This window comes from Sparus aurata, chromosome 20, assembly GCF_900880675.1.
Source record: "Sparus aurata chromosome 20, fSpaAur1.1, whole genome shotgun sequence".
NCBI classification, from domain to species: Eukaryota; Metazoa; Chordata; class Actinopteri; order Spariformes; family Sparidae; genus Sparus; species Sparus aurata.
This window is the reverse complement of record NC_044206.1, coordinates 7881725-7898656: the sequence shown is the minus strand read 5'-3', so window position 1 is coordinate 7898656 and position 16932 is coordinate 7881725. Positions and strand designations below refer to the sequence as shown.

At 42.3% G+C, this 16932-nt stretch overlaps 1 protein-coding gene and 1 long non-coding RNA gene across 2 annotated transcripts in view; one reads left to right on the top strand and one right to left on the bottom strand.

The window, feature by feature from the left end:
• The window catches only part of rab26 (RAB26, member RAS oncogene family), a 103255-nt gene that overhangs the window by 62253 nt on the left and 24070 nt on the right, over window positions 1–16932 (top strand). The window contains exon 5 of the mRNA XM_030400675.1: window positions 3629–3681. Coding sequence (XP_030256535.1) covers window positions 3629–3681 — 53 coding nt within the window. The remainder of the gene's footprint in view (window positions 1–3628; window positions 3682–16932) is intronic.
• LOC115571325 (uncharacterized) lies at window positions 7049–10279 on the bottom strand. Its single transcript, XR_003981906.1, has 3 exons — window positions 9922–10279; window positions 7735–7925; window positions 7049–7554 (listed from the first exon to the last, which is right to left on the bottom strand). It is a non-coding gene; the product is annotated as an uncharacterized LOC115571325 (long non-coding RNA).

Genomic DNA, 16932 nt, shown 5'->3' with positions numbered 1-16932 from the left:
GTAGGGCTGCTAAGTCCGTCTCAAAGTTGTTACTCTTGTCTGTTTATTCAGTCTGGCAACTACAATGTAACTGCCCGCGCTAATAAAACTCTGCTGCTGTGAGAAAAGTTCCCCGGCTTCGTCTGTCTTGTGCTCTCGGCACGATGTAATTGGATTAGGGGAGGGTGAAGGAAAGAAACTCCTTGTGGTTTACTCCTCTCTTCTGGCAGCTGATAAACACAGGAGCCATACAAAAGGAAATTAACTCACGGGGCAGGTGATATCTCTCCCTCCTCCTGTCTCTTTTTTCTTTACACCTCCATCCTCTCTCTCTCTCTCTCCAACCTCTCTGTGTTTTTTTTCTTTGTGTGACGGAGTCAGACCACGCTCACGGTGATTACAACTCATTAAACACCCTTCACGGACTTGTCAGGCTGGAATAAACAACCAGGGGACTTAATCCGAAGTAGATTCGTGAAAATGAAGCCGCAGCTGAGGGGTGGGAGGGATGTGTAGGGGCTGGGGGGAAAAGAAAAGTGTAGAAATGAGGATGGATTGAAATGTAAGTAAAAGAAGAGATAGCTGGAGGGATTACATGCAGTAGGAGGAGGAGAGGTGCTGCGCCGGTAATTAGCTGCGGCTAATTCTTCCAAGTGAAGGTTGATCCAGCTGAGAAAATGAGCTGCAATTGCCCTCGTAGGTGTAATGAGTTTTTCTGTCTGACAAGGCTTATAATGCACACCCTCCTGTTTGTGCAAGAAAACACCTGAGGAGATATTATCCTGTGTAGAAGAATGGCGCGTTTGGAGGTAATTAGAATTCACATGCGTGGTAATGTAGTCAGGTGCATTACGAATGCTGCACCTCAGCACTTTGCCTAACAGTGGAAGACTTTTCAGAAGTTTTGTCGACATAATTTTCTCCTCTTTAAGCTCCAAAAGCTCTCGTTCTTCAGGCATTGGCAAGAAATCATGACACAAATCACCACCTGACAAGCATTTGAGTGATTTTCACAAACTGACATCCAGCCATTGATGCCAAAAAAACGAGAGGCCAGGTTTTGGGATAGAACGGTTTGTTATTTAAGATGTGACAATATCCCTGATTCCCAAAAACCTTGGGAAGCTGTGGCTGTGACTTTGCGTCTTGCAGGTATCAAAAACATTATGTGTGTGTATTTAAAAAAACAGTCAGAGTTGTGCGATGTTAAGAAATCAGCCATTCTCAGGTCTTCCTATACTTTGGAGCTTTACGGCTCCAAAGACACACATGAAGTTTCAGATCTGCCACCTCTGTGTTTTAGGTTTAGTTGAGTAATAGATTGATGGTTGGGGTGAACCATGACTCAACATTCTTTTTTTTTGTCTCTTTATAATATTAATCAGGGTTTTACCCCAGAATCAGACTTTAATTGTGGCGGTGGCTGTCTAGCTGGGGTGCCATAGAGCATGCACACTCGAGACTTCCGCCTACCGAGTTAGCTAACTTCCGGTTTAGCGCAGAGCTAACTTGGGTGGGGATAAAATGTAATCGGCTGCTGATACTGTGTTTCACATAGGATTTGTGAGACTATGGTGGGTGGGCCTTGGACCCTCTAGGTGGGACCAGAGGCATGCTCTCATGTAAGAAAACTTCGCACATTTTAAAGGTGCACTATGTAGTTGTGTGGAAGAACTTTTAATCAGAAGAGAAAGATCTTCATGATTTTTTCATACTAAACAAACTAAACACACTCTCTTCATTAGCATCACTGAATAAACAAACTAAACACAATTTCATACTGTTTTACTTTGTTTTTGGCGGACCCTGCCAAAAAAAATATATATTTCTGAGTTACATAGTGCCCTTTTAAAGTTAAATGCATCAACCTGGTGCACTTCAGAGGCTATACCTTAAATAGCTTGGGCATGTAAAAGAAACTGTAAAAAATTATATGTTTTAATGGTGAATGTTTGGCTCTGCTGACCGGTAATTTGTCCAGACCTCACAATACTACATAGCTTTAGTGTTCACAATGTTGACCAAGTCTATAGTCTATATCAAGCCATGGCATTCCATCTTGCATTAGTCCAGAGTTGTAACTAAACTTTGTCTGATAGATTGATAAAAAAAATGGTTGGTATCATTATGAAGCTGTGGCAGGATAACAGACTTTGGAATGAATGGGAAACACTATGTTATATGTATTTTAACACATTTTATGTACCTTCCTCTGTGTGCCTAAGTCTCTGTGTTCCAAGCTCCACACGGTTGTGGTTCTGGAGCGTTTCTATCAGATCACACGTAGCTCCTCACCAGCTGAAGGTTGTCCAGATGTCATTGGATCCGAGCACATTAAGCACTTCTTATCCATGTTTGCTTGGAAATTAAGATTGAAGTGTCATTCTTGACCTCGGAAACAGCAGTTGTCAAAACAAGCTCGCCACAGGGTCCATTCAAAAGCTGATTTAGATCTTTAGCTGTTTAAGGTTAGGAAAAATTCATGATAATAGTTCACAGAAACCGACGCCGACCGTTGCCAGGAGACAGGGTGCAATTAGGGTGGAGTTATTTACTCTAACCTCGTCCCAATGATATGTTGCAGCAGTAAAACAAACAGCTTGAGGCCACATTAGCTACTTTTAGTCTAAAACATCAGAATCTCCAGCAGACATTAGAGTTGCATATTGGGTATGTAGGCTGCAGGTTTTGAGAAGGACGAAGATGACATCTCCTGTGAAAGCAACTAAACTAAAACTTAGACAATGGCAACGTTGTAGAAGTAAAATGCTAAAGCTGTGTTTGAATCTTTAATACTTTTGAAACTTAGACGGTTTCCTGCTCATACAGAAACAGGAGAATTCATAGACAAAACACATGTTTTTAATCAACCCATTTTCATAGTTCCGTGTTCACATGATATTTTTCCTTTTATGTGCCTGCTGTGCTTTGTGGAGCATCATGGCTTAATGGAGAGGCATCGACATCACAGTCCCAATGCCTCAAAACCAACCATATGTAACAAACCTGATTATTTGTGTAATAGCTGTATAAAAGCATCTTCATACATTCATTATTGTTGTTTCGCAGCTGTATGTACTATTTAGACTACCTTGATGTTCACCTTAAAATAATTATCATAAATAACTCTGTCACTAGATCAAAAGCTATTGACTGAGAGGAAATGGATGCACAGGTTGGCTGTTTGTGAAAAACAAGGGCAGTGATGAAAGACTGAATTATAGAGCATTAAAATGCATATGATGCCAGCATAGAAGTAAAAATATAAGGAGAGTTATACACCCTTATGAAACAACAGACCGACCTTCTGGGCATTTGGATCTTCAATAGAAAGACTTATTCTCATTCAGGGGTTTAATGGCAGCGCGGCACTTAGACTGGTCATCGCCAGCGTTGACTTAGTTTGTTGCTGCCTTCACTGACACGACCACCACAGAGGTTTTCTGACAGCAGAAACATTTCCACCACCACTTTATTGAAGTTAGTAATGTCTGGTCAAATAAACTGCAGATAAATAATCACCAGCACATCTCCCATGAACATTTTATCATTGGTTAATGAACCGTTTCTTCAGTGAGAAATGACTTTGTGATTGCGGTTTGTTTGAACAAGTTTTTTTAAATGTGTCTGTTTTCTTCTCTCTCCTCAGCTCTCCTCCTTCTCTATGACGTCACCAACAAGGCCTCCTTCGACAATATCCGGGTAAGAACGACCCCGGTTGGACTTCTCCGCCCGTCTTCCTTCTCTTTACGTCTTTCGTCACTTCTCTGGTAGACCTCACTGCTGTGAGCTCTTGTCTTGTAGCAGCTTTTGAATGTTTGATCAATTAATAGTTGCTGCCCTGAATGAGTTTTTTTGCAGTCTTCTTCACAACTGAGAAAAAATAGGAACATAAGGTCGACATGGGAACTGGACCATTGTGAAGGAAGGGAGTGCTAAACCTGAAGGTTAATCTTCTTTCTAAAATGTACCCATTGATGTACTTTCCGAACCTCACCGATGGTCTGTGGGTTCGGTGAAAGGGAAATCATGGATACAAGATGCCAAAAATGATTTTCATCTGTAAAGTGGCTGGCATCACCTTTAGAGACAGGGTAGAGAGGACAGACATGTGGGGGGAGCTCAAAGTAGAGATGCTGTTTTTAGCATTGAAAGGCCTGTGTAGAGGATTCATCATCAGCGCCTCTCTTTGAGTGTTTTCGTCACGACCAACTGATACAGCAGGAGACCTGGTGGTAGACATTTCATCTGTACTTCATTTTGGGAACGACCCCAAAGAAAGACGTTCGGGAGAGGGACATTTGGTATATCATAGATATTTTTATAATTCTGAGCGCCACTGTCCTGTTTAAGTTGAGGATAGCGCTTGTGTGGTGCCCTGAGAAAAAGCATAGCAACCAGTGTCTTTTTTCAGAGCTCTCCTACTTGAAAGGTGCTGGATTTGTCACTGTCCCTTCTTTTAAGGCAGCGAATCATATATTAAATGGGGCGGGGACTTGTCGTCCATCGACCTGGTAACCAAGAAACGAGAGGGGAAAGTTGTCCTGGCTTTGTTTGTCTATCCTGAGCTTTATCGGACGGTCCATGAATTGTGTTGCAGAGGTATCTACTAAAGCTAGCCCTGGTCCGTCTCAAGTCCACAGCCCCTGTGCAGTCCCCGAGCTCTCAGTCTAAATCGGTAGCTGCACGGCAAACTGAGCTAACTAGCTAACAGCAGCTACAGTGAGCAGCAGTTAGAATTTTCTCTGTTAATACGCTGTGCCCAGTTTGTTTCGATAATGAACTCGACAGGTGGCCAATTCATACATATTGCAGCTTTAGGTAAACAACAATTTCCAATTGTCTGATACTGAGTTGACATAAAGCGCAAGGATTATTGTTTTTATTGACAAATATATTCCATGAAAGGACCAAAAAGCAATGATGTAAACGTTCGTTCTCTCACTACAGGAGACATGAAAGCCCAGTTTTGGGAGCAGACTGAATGTTGTTGGCACTGTTATTACACTACACATCTTAGGCTTGTTAGCTGTGTAGACAAACCCTCTGTGAACAACAAATGGTGTTATGTTAGCTACTTAGCTAATGTCAATCAAAGCCCATGTGCAATGTTTTTCTTTTCATCATACATGCGCTGCATGCCAGCTTTCACAAGTGCCCTGCCAGAAAAAAAAATTCTATTATACACGGGGGCTTACCTCTGCCACCATGACGTTGCCCCGGATAAGAGGCGGAAAATTAAACGGAATGGCTCTGTTGCATGTTAACAAGATTCAGGAGCTCTTAGATTACACCCTAATTTCACTCAATGGAATACATTGGCAGGCTGCCTGAAGGGTGTAATGATCCCTGGATGCTTGAAATCACCGTTGATCCCTCATGAGGAACAGATTCGATGCCGTTTGATGCTCCTTGGTGGAATAACCATACTCTTACCCTTTAACATTTCTCTCTAGAGAGCTCTGCGGATTGATACCACAGTTGGCTGACACAATTTGTGGGTTAGCATATTTCTTTGGATATCTAGATTCGGGTTTTTGCTCGGGTGTTTACATCAGAGATGAGTGTAACATCATGTCGAACGCTTTCCGGGCCATGTAAATAAAGCAGAAATGTGGATTGTACAAGTTAGGACGGTCCTCGTGGAAAGTCTGTGCAGCAGAATACAAGAGCTCTCAATGAAAACAAAACTGCCCGTCTGCTCGCCCTCACAGCAGGAATCGGGCGATGAGCGATGAGGACAGTGAACGAGGGGGGGACCACGGTGGCTACAAATGAAGGGCGGTGACAGGTCTGAGGAGCTCGAGGGTGCAGATTAATGCTCATTCCTTCCCCAAATCGCCCCTTCTCTTTGTAATCGCGGCCTGTCTCTCCTGTGCCCACAGCTCGCACTGTGATTTTCCAGCCATCTCCTGCCCCATTTGGTGCCACTTCCCTCATTTTCCTTTTATTAATGAGGAGCAGAGTTAAGAGCAGAATATGGCCATTATAAAAATGTGAGTGTCTCGCACATCAAGAATAAGAATGGCTCTATAGCCATCTGGCAGGCCCGACACATTCACATCTGTTTTGTGTGTGTGTGTGTGTGTGTGTGTGTGCGTGTGTGCGTGTGTGCGTGTGTGCGTGCGTGGCGCTTGGTTTGTTCCTGTGTCTTCATAGGTATCCTGTGTGGAGTGCCTGTGTGACCTGAATGTGCATGTGCGCTCAGGTGTGTGTGTGTGTGTGTGTGTGTGTGTGCACGCGCAAATGCCTTCATTAGCAGAGGATGGAGAACAGTCCCTAAAGAGACACAGACACAGCTCAGCTTCCCTCCAAACAGCTGGTTACCCTCATTATGCTTTTAATAGTTTGCATGAAATCACTCTATCAGGTATTTGAAGCTGAGGGTCCAATGGGGATGGAAAACAGAGGACGGACGAGGGAGACGGGAAGATCACGTCAAAGGAGAAATGGGTGGTTGTTTAAGGTGCTGTGTGAATTTCTGTTGAAAACATTATCTAAAATGATCCAAAGAATGTGAAGAATGAACAGTTTTGTCATGATGACGTATATGTACTGTTATGCAGGGAAATCTACTGAAGTTAGCATGCTAACCAGCTAGCCCCTGCCGTCCAAAGCTCCTGTGCTAGCGGTGTAAAACCAAGGGTGGCATATTAAAGCTGGACACATCGTTGGAGGCAGAATCCCATTAATTTCTATGAAAAGCTGCTCAGTGGGATTTTGAACCCAGACACGCTCGACTTCCTGGGTATGAAAATACCCTTATGTATTTGTAATTACTCTACACAGTTTTTCACATCGAAGGCTTCAAAGCCTGGCACTCTTACTGGGAGCTTGGTGTAAACACACACAATTTCCTAGTCTGTACTGCTAGCTGGTTCCGTTGACATGCTGCCCTTCTATCTGTTTTGAGTATGAACTCTACAGGTGGCCAGTTCTTGCATATCGCACCTTAACATAAACAACAAAAAATTTCCAAAATGTCTGATACGAAATTGATATTAAGTACAAGGGTTTAATTGTTTTTTATTGAAAATAAACTCCACAAAGTAAAATCTGTCATTTAAGCGGCAAAAAGGTTGAACTTTCATTTCTCACTACAAACGAATCCTGTATTCTCTCAGCCTAATGTCTAACTGCACAGGACATGCAAATCTCCTCCATCCTTCAACACTGATGAATACTAAAACACTGCGTGTATTCCTGCTAGTGTCGAAATGAATAGAAGGATGGCATTATAACAGGACAAGTATCCCATGGTTTATTTGAAGCACTGGCTATCTGATAGAAAAACCTGATGACTTCAGAATGACTAACCGACCTTGACATGTGCCTCTTTAATCAAAACAGTGAGTCTATTTTCAGCTGAAAAGTCAGTGTCTATTTTGTACAAGTGTGTTTAATCCATACATTTCAGAAGATTAAGTTTGTTTGAGATGTGACCCGATGGAACATGAACTTGTACTGTGACCTCTTCTTTAGATGTTTAAAGTGGGGTCTTGGCCTGGGTGCACTTTGCAGTCCCGCTGCTTATCCAGTGTTGTGACCCTGCCGCCTCGCTGCGTGAAAAGACTCCTAAAAAGGGTGAAATACTTTGTCCCTCAGCCACAAAAGGCTGAAATTGGTCTTCAAAGTATTCTTGGAACAATCAGAGAACAAGAAAGAGTGTAGCTGATTTGAAATCAGAAAGCTTTTGTCAAAGCTGGAACTGACGATTAAACCATGATGTGGTGGATGTATAGATGGAGCGTGTACCTGGTTTACAAAGATGTGTGCAGACATGTTTGCACTTTCTCTTGGCAAGTATCTTCTCCTTTTCTTTAAGTAGATATCTTCATGTATGAGGATGTTAGCCTGTTAGCATATTAGCAGCTCCAACGCTGCCAGAGAAGATGCAAACTCAGAATATGGGCTGTAATCCCTTTGGAGGAGTGCTGAACTACAACCTGCGAGACAAACACACACACGCAGAGCCAAACGTACAGAGACAATTTGGGCTTGTTATTGTTAATCAATACTAATTGCATTTGAAGTGCGGATTGTACAGGCCTCGTGCCCAAAGACCCTTATATGGATGACCTGTGTAAGGTTTTTGTGAGATGCAATGATGTCGTGCTTTCTGTTTCCTCCATGTCGAAATATTTTGGTGACCTGTCTTGTGTCACAGTGGCAGGAGGAGCACAGATTTACTGACAGCAGCCCGCTGACGCACTGCCTGTTACACCCGTCCCACCTGCACACCCGTGTTTTTTTCTTCACTGTTGTCACTTTAGTGCCTCCGTGTGTTTTACTTGATTATTTCTATTAAGGCTACTCTTGTGCTTTCAACTTCAGTGCCTGACAAAGTGAAATATTCCCCACAAGGGTCGGTCGATGTTTTCCAAAACTTCCAAATTCCCATCACGATGGCTCGCGAAATTGTTGTTTAGCTGTTCCGGGTGTGTGGCACTTATCGACCTGGAGCTACATTCACTCTGAGAAGGTAATGAGTCAGAAAGCCTTTAATTTACCAACAGTAACAACATCCCTGTAGCTATTAAGGCCTGCATCAGGGCACCAAGTGTAGAATGGCCACCTTTGGGCTCTTATATTTATACGTTAGTAGATAGTCACAGTATAATCGGTATGGGCAGGTAGGTAGTAACATGATTGGACTAGAGGCAATGTTCAATATGCAGGTAGGTAAATTGCCAGACTCTCAGTACAAACAGGTTATCATAATTGGCCGTAATTAGGCAGTTGAAACCACATGACAAACCACGTTAAGCAGATACAATCACAAACAAGAGGGAAATTAAATTAGTACACAATATGTTAGAATGTGTTGATATTTCAATACCATCAGAATAGCATCAAAAAGTCATTTCTCAAATGCTGAAAATGAACTTTTTTCGTGGATAAAAGGCCTCTGATGCTTTGGTAGAAAAATCAGGGAGAGAAGTATTTTCCACTCTGCTCGGGTTTGGAAAATGGTGTCCCTCTGGCGGATATGTTTTTAGACTATTTTCTTTCAACATGAATTTCTTCAGAGAAGTTTCCCTGTTAGCTGTGTTCTCTTTTTCTCAGAAATGCCCTGAATCACATTCACTCAGATATCGTTCACACCTGAAAGCTGCTCCATACAACCGCAGTCTGATCTGCAGGCTACTGAACAGCTCCACCGGAGTGATTAAGGTTGAGGGCCTTGCTCATAGGCACCTCAGTTCTGGTAATTAGAGAGAGGCATGCCTTTACCCAAACAGAATTATACTGCCGGTCTTGAGAAAAATTACCTGGCGACCGGCCAACCCCCTTCCATATTCAATCGTCCAGTGGCCCAACCCTGCACTACTATTTGTTTTTTCACAGCAACAGCTAACTAGTTAAGTTGTTTAGGTGAAGAAGTTGTATGTAAAACACTGTGATTTTATACATTATGATAGATGTATTTAGATTAGTTTGACATTGTATATGTACAAAGACCAAATTGTAAACTCAACAATTATTCCAGTCTTTTTTTTGGCTGAGTTAAGCTAACTGAGCTGGAAGTAGTTTTGATTTTTACCATAAAGACATGAGACTGTTATTGATCTTCTCATTTAACTCTCAGTATAGTAGAGTATCTATGTGTATCAGAAGTAACTTTACTAGTTAGGCTATACTAATACCTTACTTTATACTTTTAATTCAATGATGATACAGCCTGCAAGGAGTATTTTTATACTGGTATTGTTACTTTAACTCAACTAAAAGATCAAAATACCTCTTTAACTGCCACTTATGTGTGACTTATATGTGTTCCTGAACCAGCCAACATGTCTGAATACTCTAAGATCAAACATTAAAGCTGCTATAGCGATCGCATAAAGTTACATGTAGTGGTTTGAAATAGGTTACAGATTAGAGGGAGTTGAGCTTTAACCCAGATAAATGTAAACATGTGTCATGTATGCAAGTTCTCACCATACATGTGCACTCAAGGCCTCTGCAGCACACTGTATCAGCACACACTAGTGTCTCCCATAGAGTGAATCCATTAGCAGCAGAGCCTCGGGGTGAAGGCTGGAGAGCATTTGGATGATAAAAAGCTGGAGACACTGTGCCCAGTGCTTTCCATCACTCACTCTCGCTCATTCGGCCTCCCGTGTTTTTCTTTGGCTCCCTCTCTCTCTTCTCTTTTCACTCTCCATACCATCTGTAACCATGGCCACAGCCGCTGCCGCTTTCTATCTGCCAATCGTTCCCGCCTATATTTACCTTCATCTATATCTCCTGGTGTCGCTCTCCGCCTTCCTGTGTCGGTATTTGGGGGTTGGTTGCATAACTATTTTGGGAGACCGGGACATTTGCAGAAATTCTGATAAAAGTGGACTATCATTGTTAAAGTAGTTAAACACAAATGGCTGATGACGATCTTGCCTATGGCTCTTTAAGCCCCTTTCAGACACGCACCTTGATGCTTATAATGTGAGTGCAATACAATGTAGGTCATTTGTATGAATAAGCCCAGAGTCACTTTCACATAAGAGCAGCAGCAGTTTCATTAGGTTGGACATGACATTCATCTGACATGGCATACAATTAATGGCACAGGGAGAGAATAAATGCAAGTGATCTTCGGCCTTTTTAAGAGCATAAGAAATGAGAATGAGACTCAGTAGAGTGCATACCTCCACCAAGGCCCAGCAGTGCTCTTTAATACATCCATCCATCCATCCATCCATTGTCTGTAACTGCTTTATCCCTTTTATGGGGTTGCGTGGGTTTGTGCTGGAGCCAATCCCAGCTGTCTCTGGGCGAGGGCAGGGTACATCCTGGACAAGTTGCCAGCTCATTGCAGGGTGCTCACTGATGGCAGAGGCTGCCATGCAAGGTGCCAACCGCACATCAGGAGCAATTTGGGGTTCACTATCTTGCTCAAGGACACTTAAACATGCAGCCCAGAGCTGATTTGAACCAGCGACCTTCCGATCACTAGCCGACCTGCTCTGCCCGCTGAGCTACAGCCGCTATATGGATCCACATCAAATTCTACCAGCCACCTAAATACAATTCTTTTCATCAGATCCATGCTTTATGTCCTGAGAAATGTATGCAGGTGTCGAAAAATGCCTCGTAAAATCCTGCAAAGTTAAAGAAAGTGAGAAAGAATTCCTTTGTCCGGATCGGCACTAAAAGCTAATTGGGTCTATTCATCATCCGTTCAAGTTATGTGGAACAGACACTTTCTTGTAGCAATGTTTTGTTCTCCACCATCTCCTATTTGGCTGTTAAAATGCTTCCCTGTGTCCACCAGCTTGTCACTAACTTTGGACCAAAACAGTCAAGTTTGCTGGCCAACAATGATCCATTGTTGATGTAAAAATACAGATTACAGCTACTTAGTCTTTTGTTATTCTCTGATTGTGCGCTGAAGACTTTTATAAGCGGATTTCTATTAAATGATTTAATAGAGGGGAAAATGTGTTGTACGCTGTGAGGAGGCGGTGGGTGTCCCTTGCAATCACGATGGTCATTGAATGAGCTTCAGTGACAGAATACCTTTAATTATCCATCAGTGATGTTCAGTCGAGCTGACTGTGAACCTGCTACCTGCAACACATGAAGGTCCCAATGTGACACCGTCTCTGTCTCTGCTCCTTTTCAATGTGACAATAATAATGTCAATGTCAAGAGGACTGGAAACCTTCACATGTGTATGGTGAATCAATAGAGGGTCACGCTGTAAAAATGTCGACGCTGATTTCGCACACGCTGTAAACACCCAGATACACACAGTGTGTATTCACATATACTCAAACTGTGCACACACACGCACAGCTCATAAACTTGTATCATTACTGTTGTGATTGCGAGCAACGAGATATAATGCCTTACATGATTATACAATCTGTGATTTCATTCTGGGACCTAGTTTGTCAAGGGCATGCCAATGATAATTATGTGCTTTACTGGTTGTCATGCCAACAGAGTTTATGATTGCCTTTGTCGTGCTGTTTTTTTTTTTTTTTCTCCGAGCTTTTACCGTCAAAGCACCAATCATTTTTCGCCGTTGCCATCCGCAGTTTTAATTCGACCGTGGTTGTCTCCGATTGTGGCATTCAAAATGGTCGCTCTCTAATTAAGGTGCAGGGAAAACTGACAGAATAAAGAGAGCAGGTCATCAGGGGCAGAAACACACACATCCAGGTGTGTCCAGTGTATTCCAGTATGATTATGCTGCACACGTCGCAATATATATTTGATTGTTAGAAATGTTGAAAACACTCCATAACAAACAAGAGGCCTTTTCAGGATATTTCCCATGTTGCATTCTTCTTTCTGTATGTATTATCAGCATGCATGTAAATATAGCTGTAATGTTTCAGGAGCCTGATGCCTTCAAACCCCTTGAATCCTTTACAGCCTCATATCAGGGCTTTCCAGCTGCTCCTTTGGCACCCTATGCTATGTTGGCTAAAGACAGTGCTCAGTTGCACATTTGTACTCACTAATATGCCACACACACACACACACATGAACACACATAAGACAAGCATAGCAGCACCCACACACACACGGACAGATTTTATTGGTATTGACCAGCACGCTCGGGCACGGAGGGCCACAGAGAAGTATCATTAAATCATTAAATCACTGAAAGGCTTCACACAGCAGGGAGGCTTTGTTGTTGCAAAGATTCCAACAACAGTAAAGTAAAAATCAATTTGACGTATGCCCGGTGTCAGCTGGCACATGGCCAGCTAAGTGCTTGGGGAGATGGAAGAAATAGAGCAGACTACAGGGACGTGTTCGCACAGATACGATCAGGGGAGGCCTTTTTAAAAATGCTTTTATTTAAAGTGTTGCATTTATATAAAGAAATATAGATAGATTTTTTTCAATACCCACACGTGTGCGTACAGTATGATAGAGATTGATACTCTACTTGAGTTTGCATTAAGTTATTACAGAGTGCCAACAGCAATAAACTTTATGAGCAGCAGTGAGCGCCTTAAGGACTGTCTTTGCCCTGGGTTTCATCTCATGGGCTACATACAGTACAGAGTTTTGCTCTTATATGTGGAGCTTTCACTGTGGCTTCAGCCAGAACAGAAAATTCATAACTTGAACACTGAAGACTTGAACACACTTGAGAATATTCTCCTGGAACAAATAAACATCAGTCGAAGACGAGGCAGTCAAGGACAGAGTTCTCTGCGGTGAAGATGCTTACAAGATAAAGATTTATGATGTCTCTGTGTTTTTAATTAAAGCCATTGTGTTAAAGACACGGTCATTTACACTTGATTCTATTTCGTGTATACCTCAAACCATATACATCCTTGAAGAAGGATCTCAAATTCCAATCAGAGAAACACCTGAGGCTGTAGTGAGTCCGAAGTGTCACCCAAACACACTAAAACACTGCATGTCGGTAGCTAACTAGATTTAGCTGCACTGGCCTTTTCCGACAAATAAAAACAGACTGCTAAAACACTCCAGTGATAAGATTTCCGAGATAGTTAACTTTGCTTGAGTAAGACCATCTGTGCAAGAAGCTTTGTACGACCCAATATTGAGGTTTATTGTTAGGCAGCTGGCCCGAGGGGGAGCAAAGGAGGGCGGAGGTGAAGAAGTATAAGAGCGACAAAGTCCACAAAGAGGAAGAGTGGGTGGTTACCAAAAACAAGTACAGAACCCTACAAAACCAAAGGGCACTGATGAGTTATTTTATCTTGTGTACCGTACATAGACTTACAGAAAATATCTTTAGCACTACAAATGCAACTCAATTATTTAACCAAATCTGTAATTTTTTACCTTAACCTAACCAAGTAGTTTAGTAAGATGAACCTAACCAAGTAGTTTGTTTTAGCTAAATCCCACTATGTAGTTTCTGTTAGCTGAACCTAACCGAGTAGTTCCTGTTAGCTGAACCTAACGGAGTAGTTCCTGTTGGCTGAACCTAACTGAGTAGTTCCTGTTAGCTGAACCTAACCGAGTAGTTCCTGTTGGCTGAACCTAACCGAGTAGTTCCTGTTGGCTGAACCTGACTGAGTAGTTCCTGTTAGCTGAACCTAACCGAGAAGTTCCTGTTGGCTGAACCTAACCGAGTAGTTCCTGTTAGCTGAACCTAACCGAGTAGTTTCTGTTAGCTGAACCTAACCGAGTAGGTCCTGTTGGCTGAACCTAACCGAGTAGTTCCTGTTAGCTGAACCTAACCGAGTAGTTCCTGTTGGCTGAACCTAACCGAGTAGTTCCTGTTAGCTGAACCTAACCGAGTAGTTCCTGTTGGCTGAACCTAACCGAGTAGTTCCTGTTAGCTAAACCTAACCGAGTAGTTTCTGTTAGCTAAACCTAACCGAGTAGTTTCTGTTAGCTGAACCTAACCGAGTAGTTTCTGTTAGCTGAACCTAACTGAGTAGTTTCTGTTAGCTGAACCTTACAAAGTAGTTTCTGTAATTCTAATGTAAGAAAGCAAATCTAGATACATTGATTATCTGTGCTCATATGTACCACAGTAATTTAGACTCCTTGAACAAGGGTGCAACTCTCTTCTGAAAAGACATGTTCTCCAATCACTTTCCAGCACAGCCTAGTCTCTAATACCAAACAGAAGTTGATGAATCCCAGTGCCAGCTTGCGTAATTGAGATGCAGGGAAACCAAAAAGCTTTTGGGTGAACGAAAAAAATCCCACTGTTGATTGGCGGACGAGAGTGGTTATGTTTTCTTCCTCGAGGTCCGTTCCCTGTACCAAGGCAAAAACACTCTCTGCCTGTTTATTTCATCGGAACAAGAAATGCTTGTCCTTCTCTCTCCCTGCTTTCCTGTCCGTCTCTCTTTTCCACTCACATAAAACTGACAAGCATGTTTGTTGATTTTCCGTCCTCACCCCTTCACACCCGCCAGCCCTCATGCTTTCTGTTACTCTCTGCTTTCTCCCTTCGGTCTAGGCTGCACTTTTCTAAAACCAAGATAGCTTTTTTCACCCTCTCCTCCAATGCAACGGTCGCATGTCTTTGTCATTTTTTTGGCAGTAACGTTCCCCCGTGTCGCCACAGCTTATTGGGCAGGACAAACAGCTTGGGAAGACCAAAGTGTCCCATGAATATGTAAAAGACAAGGAGCAGGAGATTAGGATGTGGAAGACTAATTGCTTATTCAGCCTTTGAGCGGTTTTGACGTAAACCTGAATGGCTCCATCTGTAATCATCTTATTGCAGTGTGTGAAGGACCTAGAAAGAATCCACACACATTCATGATAATGTGGCGTTGCCCTAAATGCTCATTTACACTCACACAGGGACATTCACATACAGACAGGTGCTAATTAACACACAGAATCAGATGTTAAAACGTACCACGGCTAGTATTTGCAGTAGATCACCATACATTTTGAGACCACTTATTTATTGGGATTTGATTAGGATTTAATGTCATATTGCTAATACACTGTAGGTGAAAGTTGAATTCTTTATTGAAGATAAAAAATTATTTGAGGCAGAACCCAGATACAACACAGAATATCCAGGTATTTTCATGCCATTTGGGGGCTTGGCCTCCGTGGCTGTGTCCAGATTTGATATAAAGTCCGTGATGTAGACAGACTGTCTTTGTGTTATAGCAAGTCAGCCGTACCCAAACCTAGTGGCTAATGGTACGAACTTGAACAAGCTAGTGGCTGTTACCTTTTGCTGGGATTTAGCCATTTTAATGCCAGGGCTTGCCTCGCCAATGTGCAAAAACATGATCACCATGACACTATTGTTTAAAGGAGTCATATTATACCCTATTTCTACAAGTTAATCTAGTTCCCTGGTGTCCTAATGAAATGCCTGTGACATGCTTTGGGCAAGACCATTATTATTGGTTTTAAGATGACATTTTAAGGAAATGGACAGAATTGGAATATAGCTCCCAAATTACAGGGGGCAGCATAACTGCTGACTACTTTTGTACTGGACTTTCTCTTTGGCTGTAGCATCTAGCTTTAGATGCCATTAGCAAGTAGCTCTGTAGTTCATGCAGCCATTAGCTCATTTGAAGAGAGGAGATACAGGCGATTATAGTGGTTCTTAACAGGGATTAGCAAACATGTTGAGCTTGAATATTTTCACATCTTACTGTGAATTTATTTTGTCCTAACTAGCGGTGACTTCGGAAAAACAAACCAGGGCTGTTTTGATAAGTTTTATTTTGTTAATGTCGAGTTTGAATTAAACACATTGATCCTTATTTGGCAGCTAGTTACTTTGACTTGAGTTGAGCCGATGTCTTCATTGTCGCTGTGGCATCATGGCACTTGTAACACACACACACACTTGCAAATTCACACATGCGCACACATTCCACTTATAGGACATACTGACATGTACGCTCATACACAGAGCCTGATTAACATAAACCCTACTCACACAACCTGACACTGTCCCAAACACACACACACACCTGCACGCACACACACACACACACACACACACACACACACACACAAAGTGCAGCAGGCTAATAAGCGTCGGTCTGTTCTGCCTCTGCTGTCCGCGCTCTGAAGGATGAAAAGATCTCTTCCCTTTCAGCCTTTCATCTTCTCTCCTTGTTCCTCCTCAGAGGCAAAGTGCATCTAGCCATCTCATTTAGACTCCTGAGACTTTGGTTCCTTTTTTACCCTTCAAGTTTCACTTATTAATACGTTTGAGTGAAAACTTATATGTGGTGCATTCACACCAAATGTCTTTGCTGCGTCTTTTCAAACCCCGGAGTGTTTAATTTTCTTTACCTCAGTTTGTTTGGCAGGGTGTTGATGTCTTTTGAGCCGAGATGGCACCAAATAAAACCAACAAAGATGCTATAGAAAGACAGTGCTTTTGTTTGTAATCGGGGTTTATTCAATCCAGAATATCCCATCATGGGAATGCTTTATAATAATTCTTCTTCTAATAAGTCTTAAAATATCCCTTTTAACATTGCTTAGGGTCAATAATAGCATAAT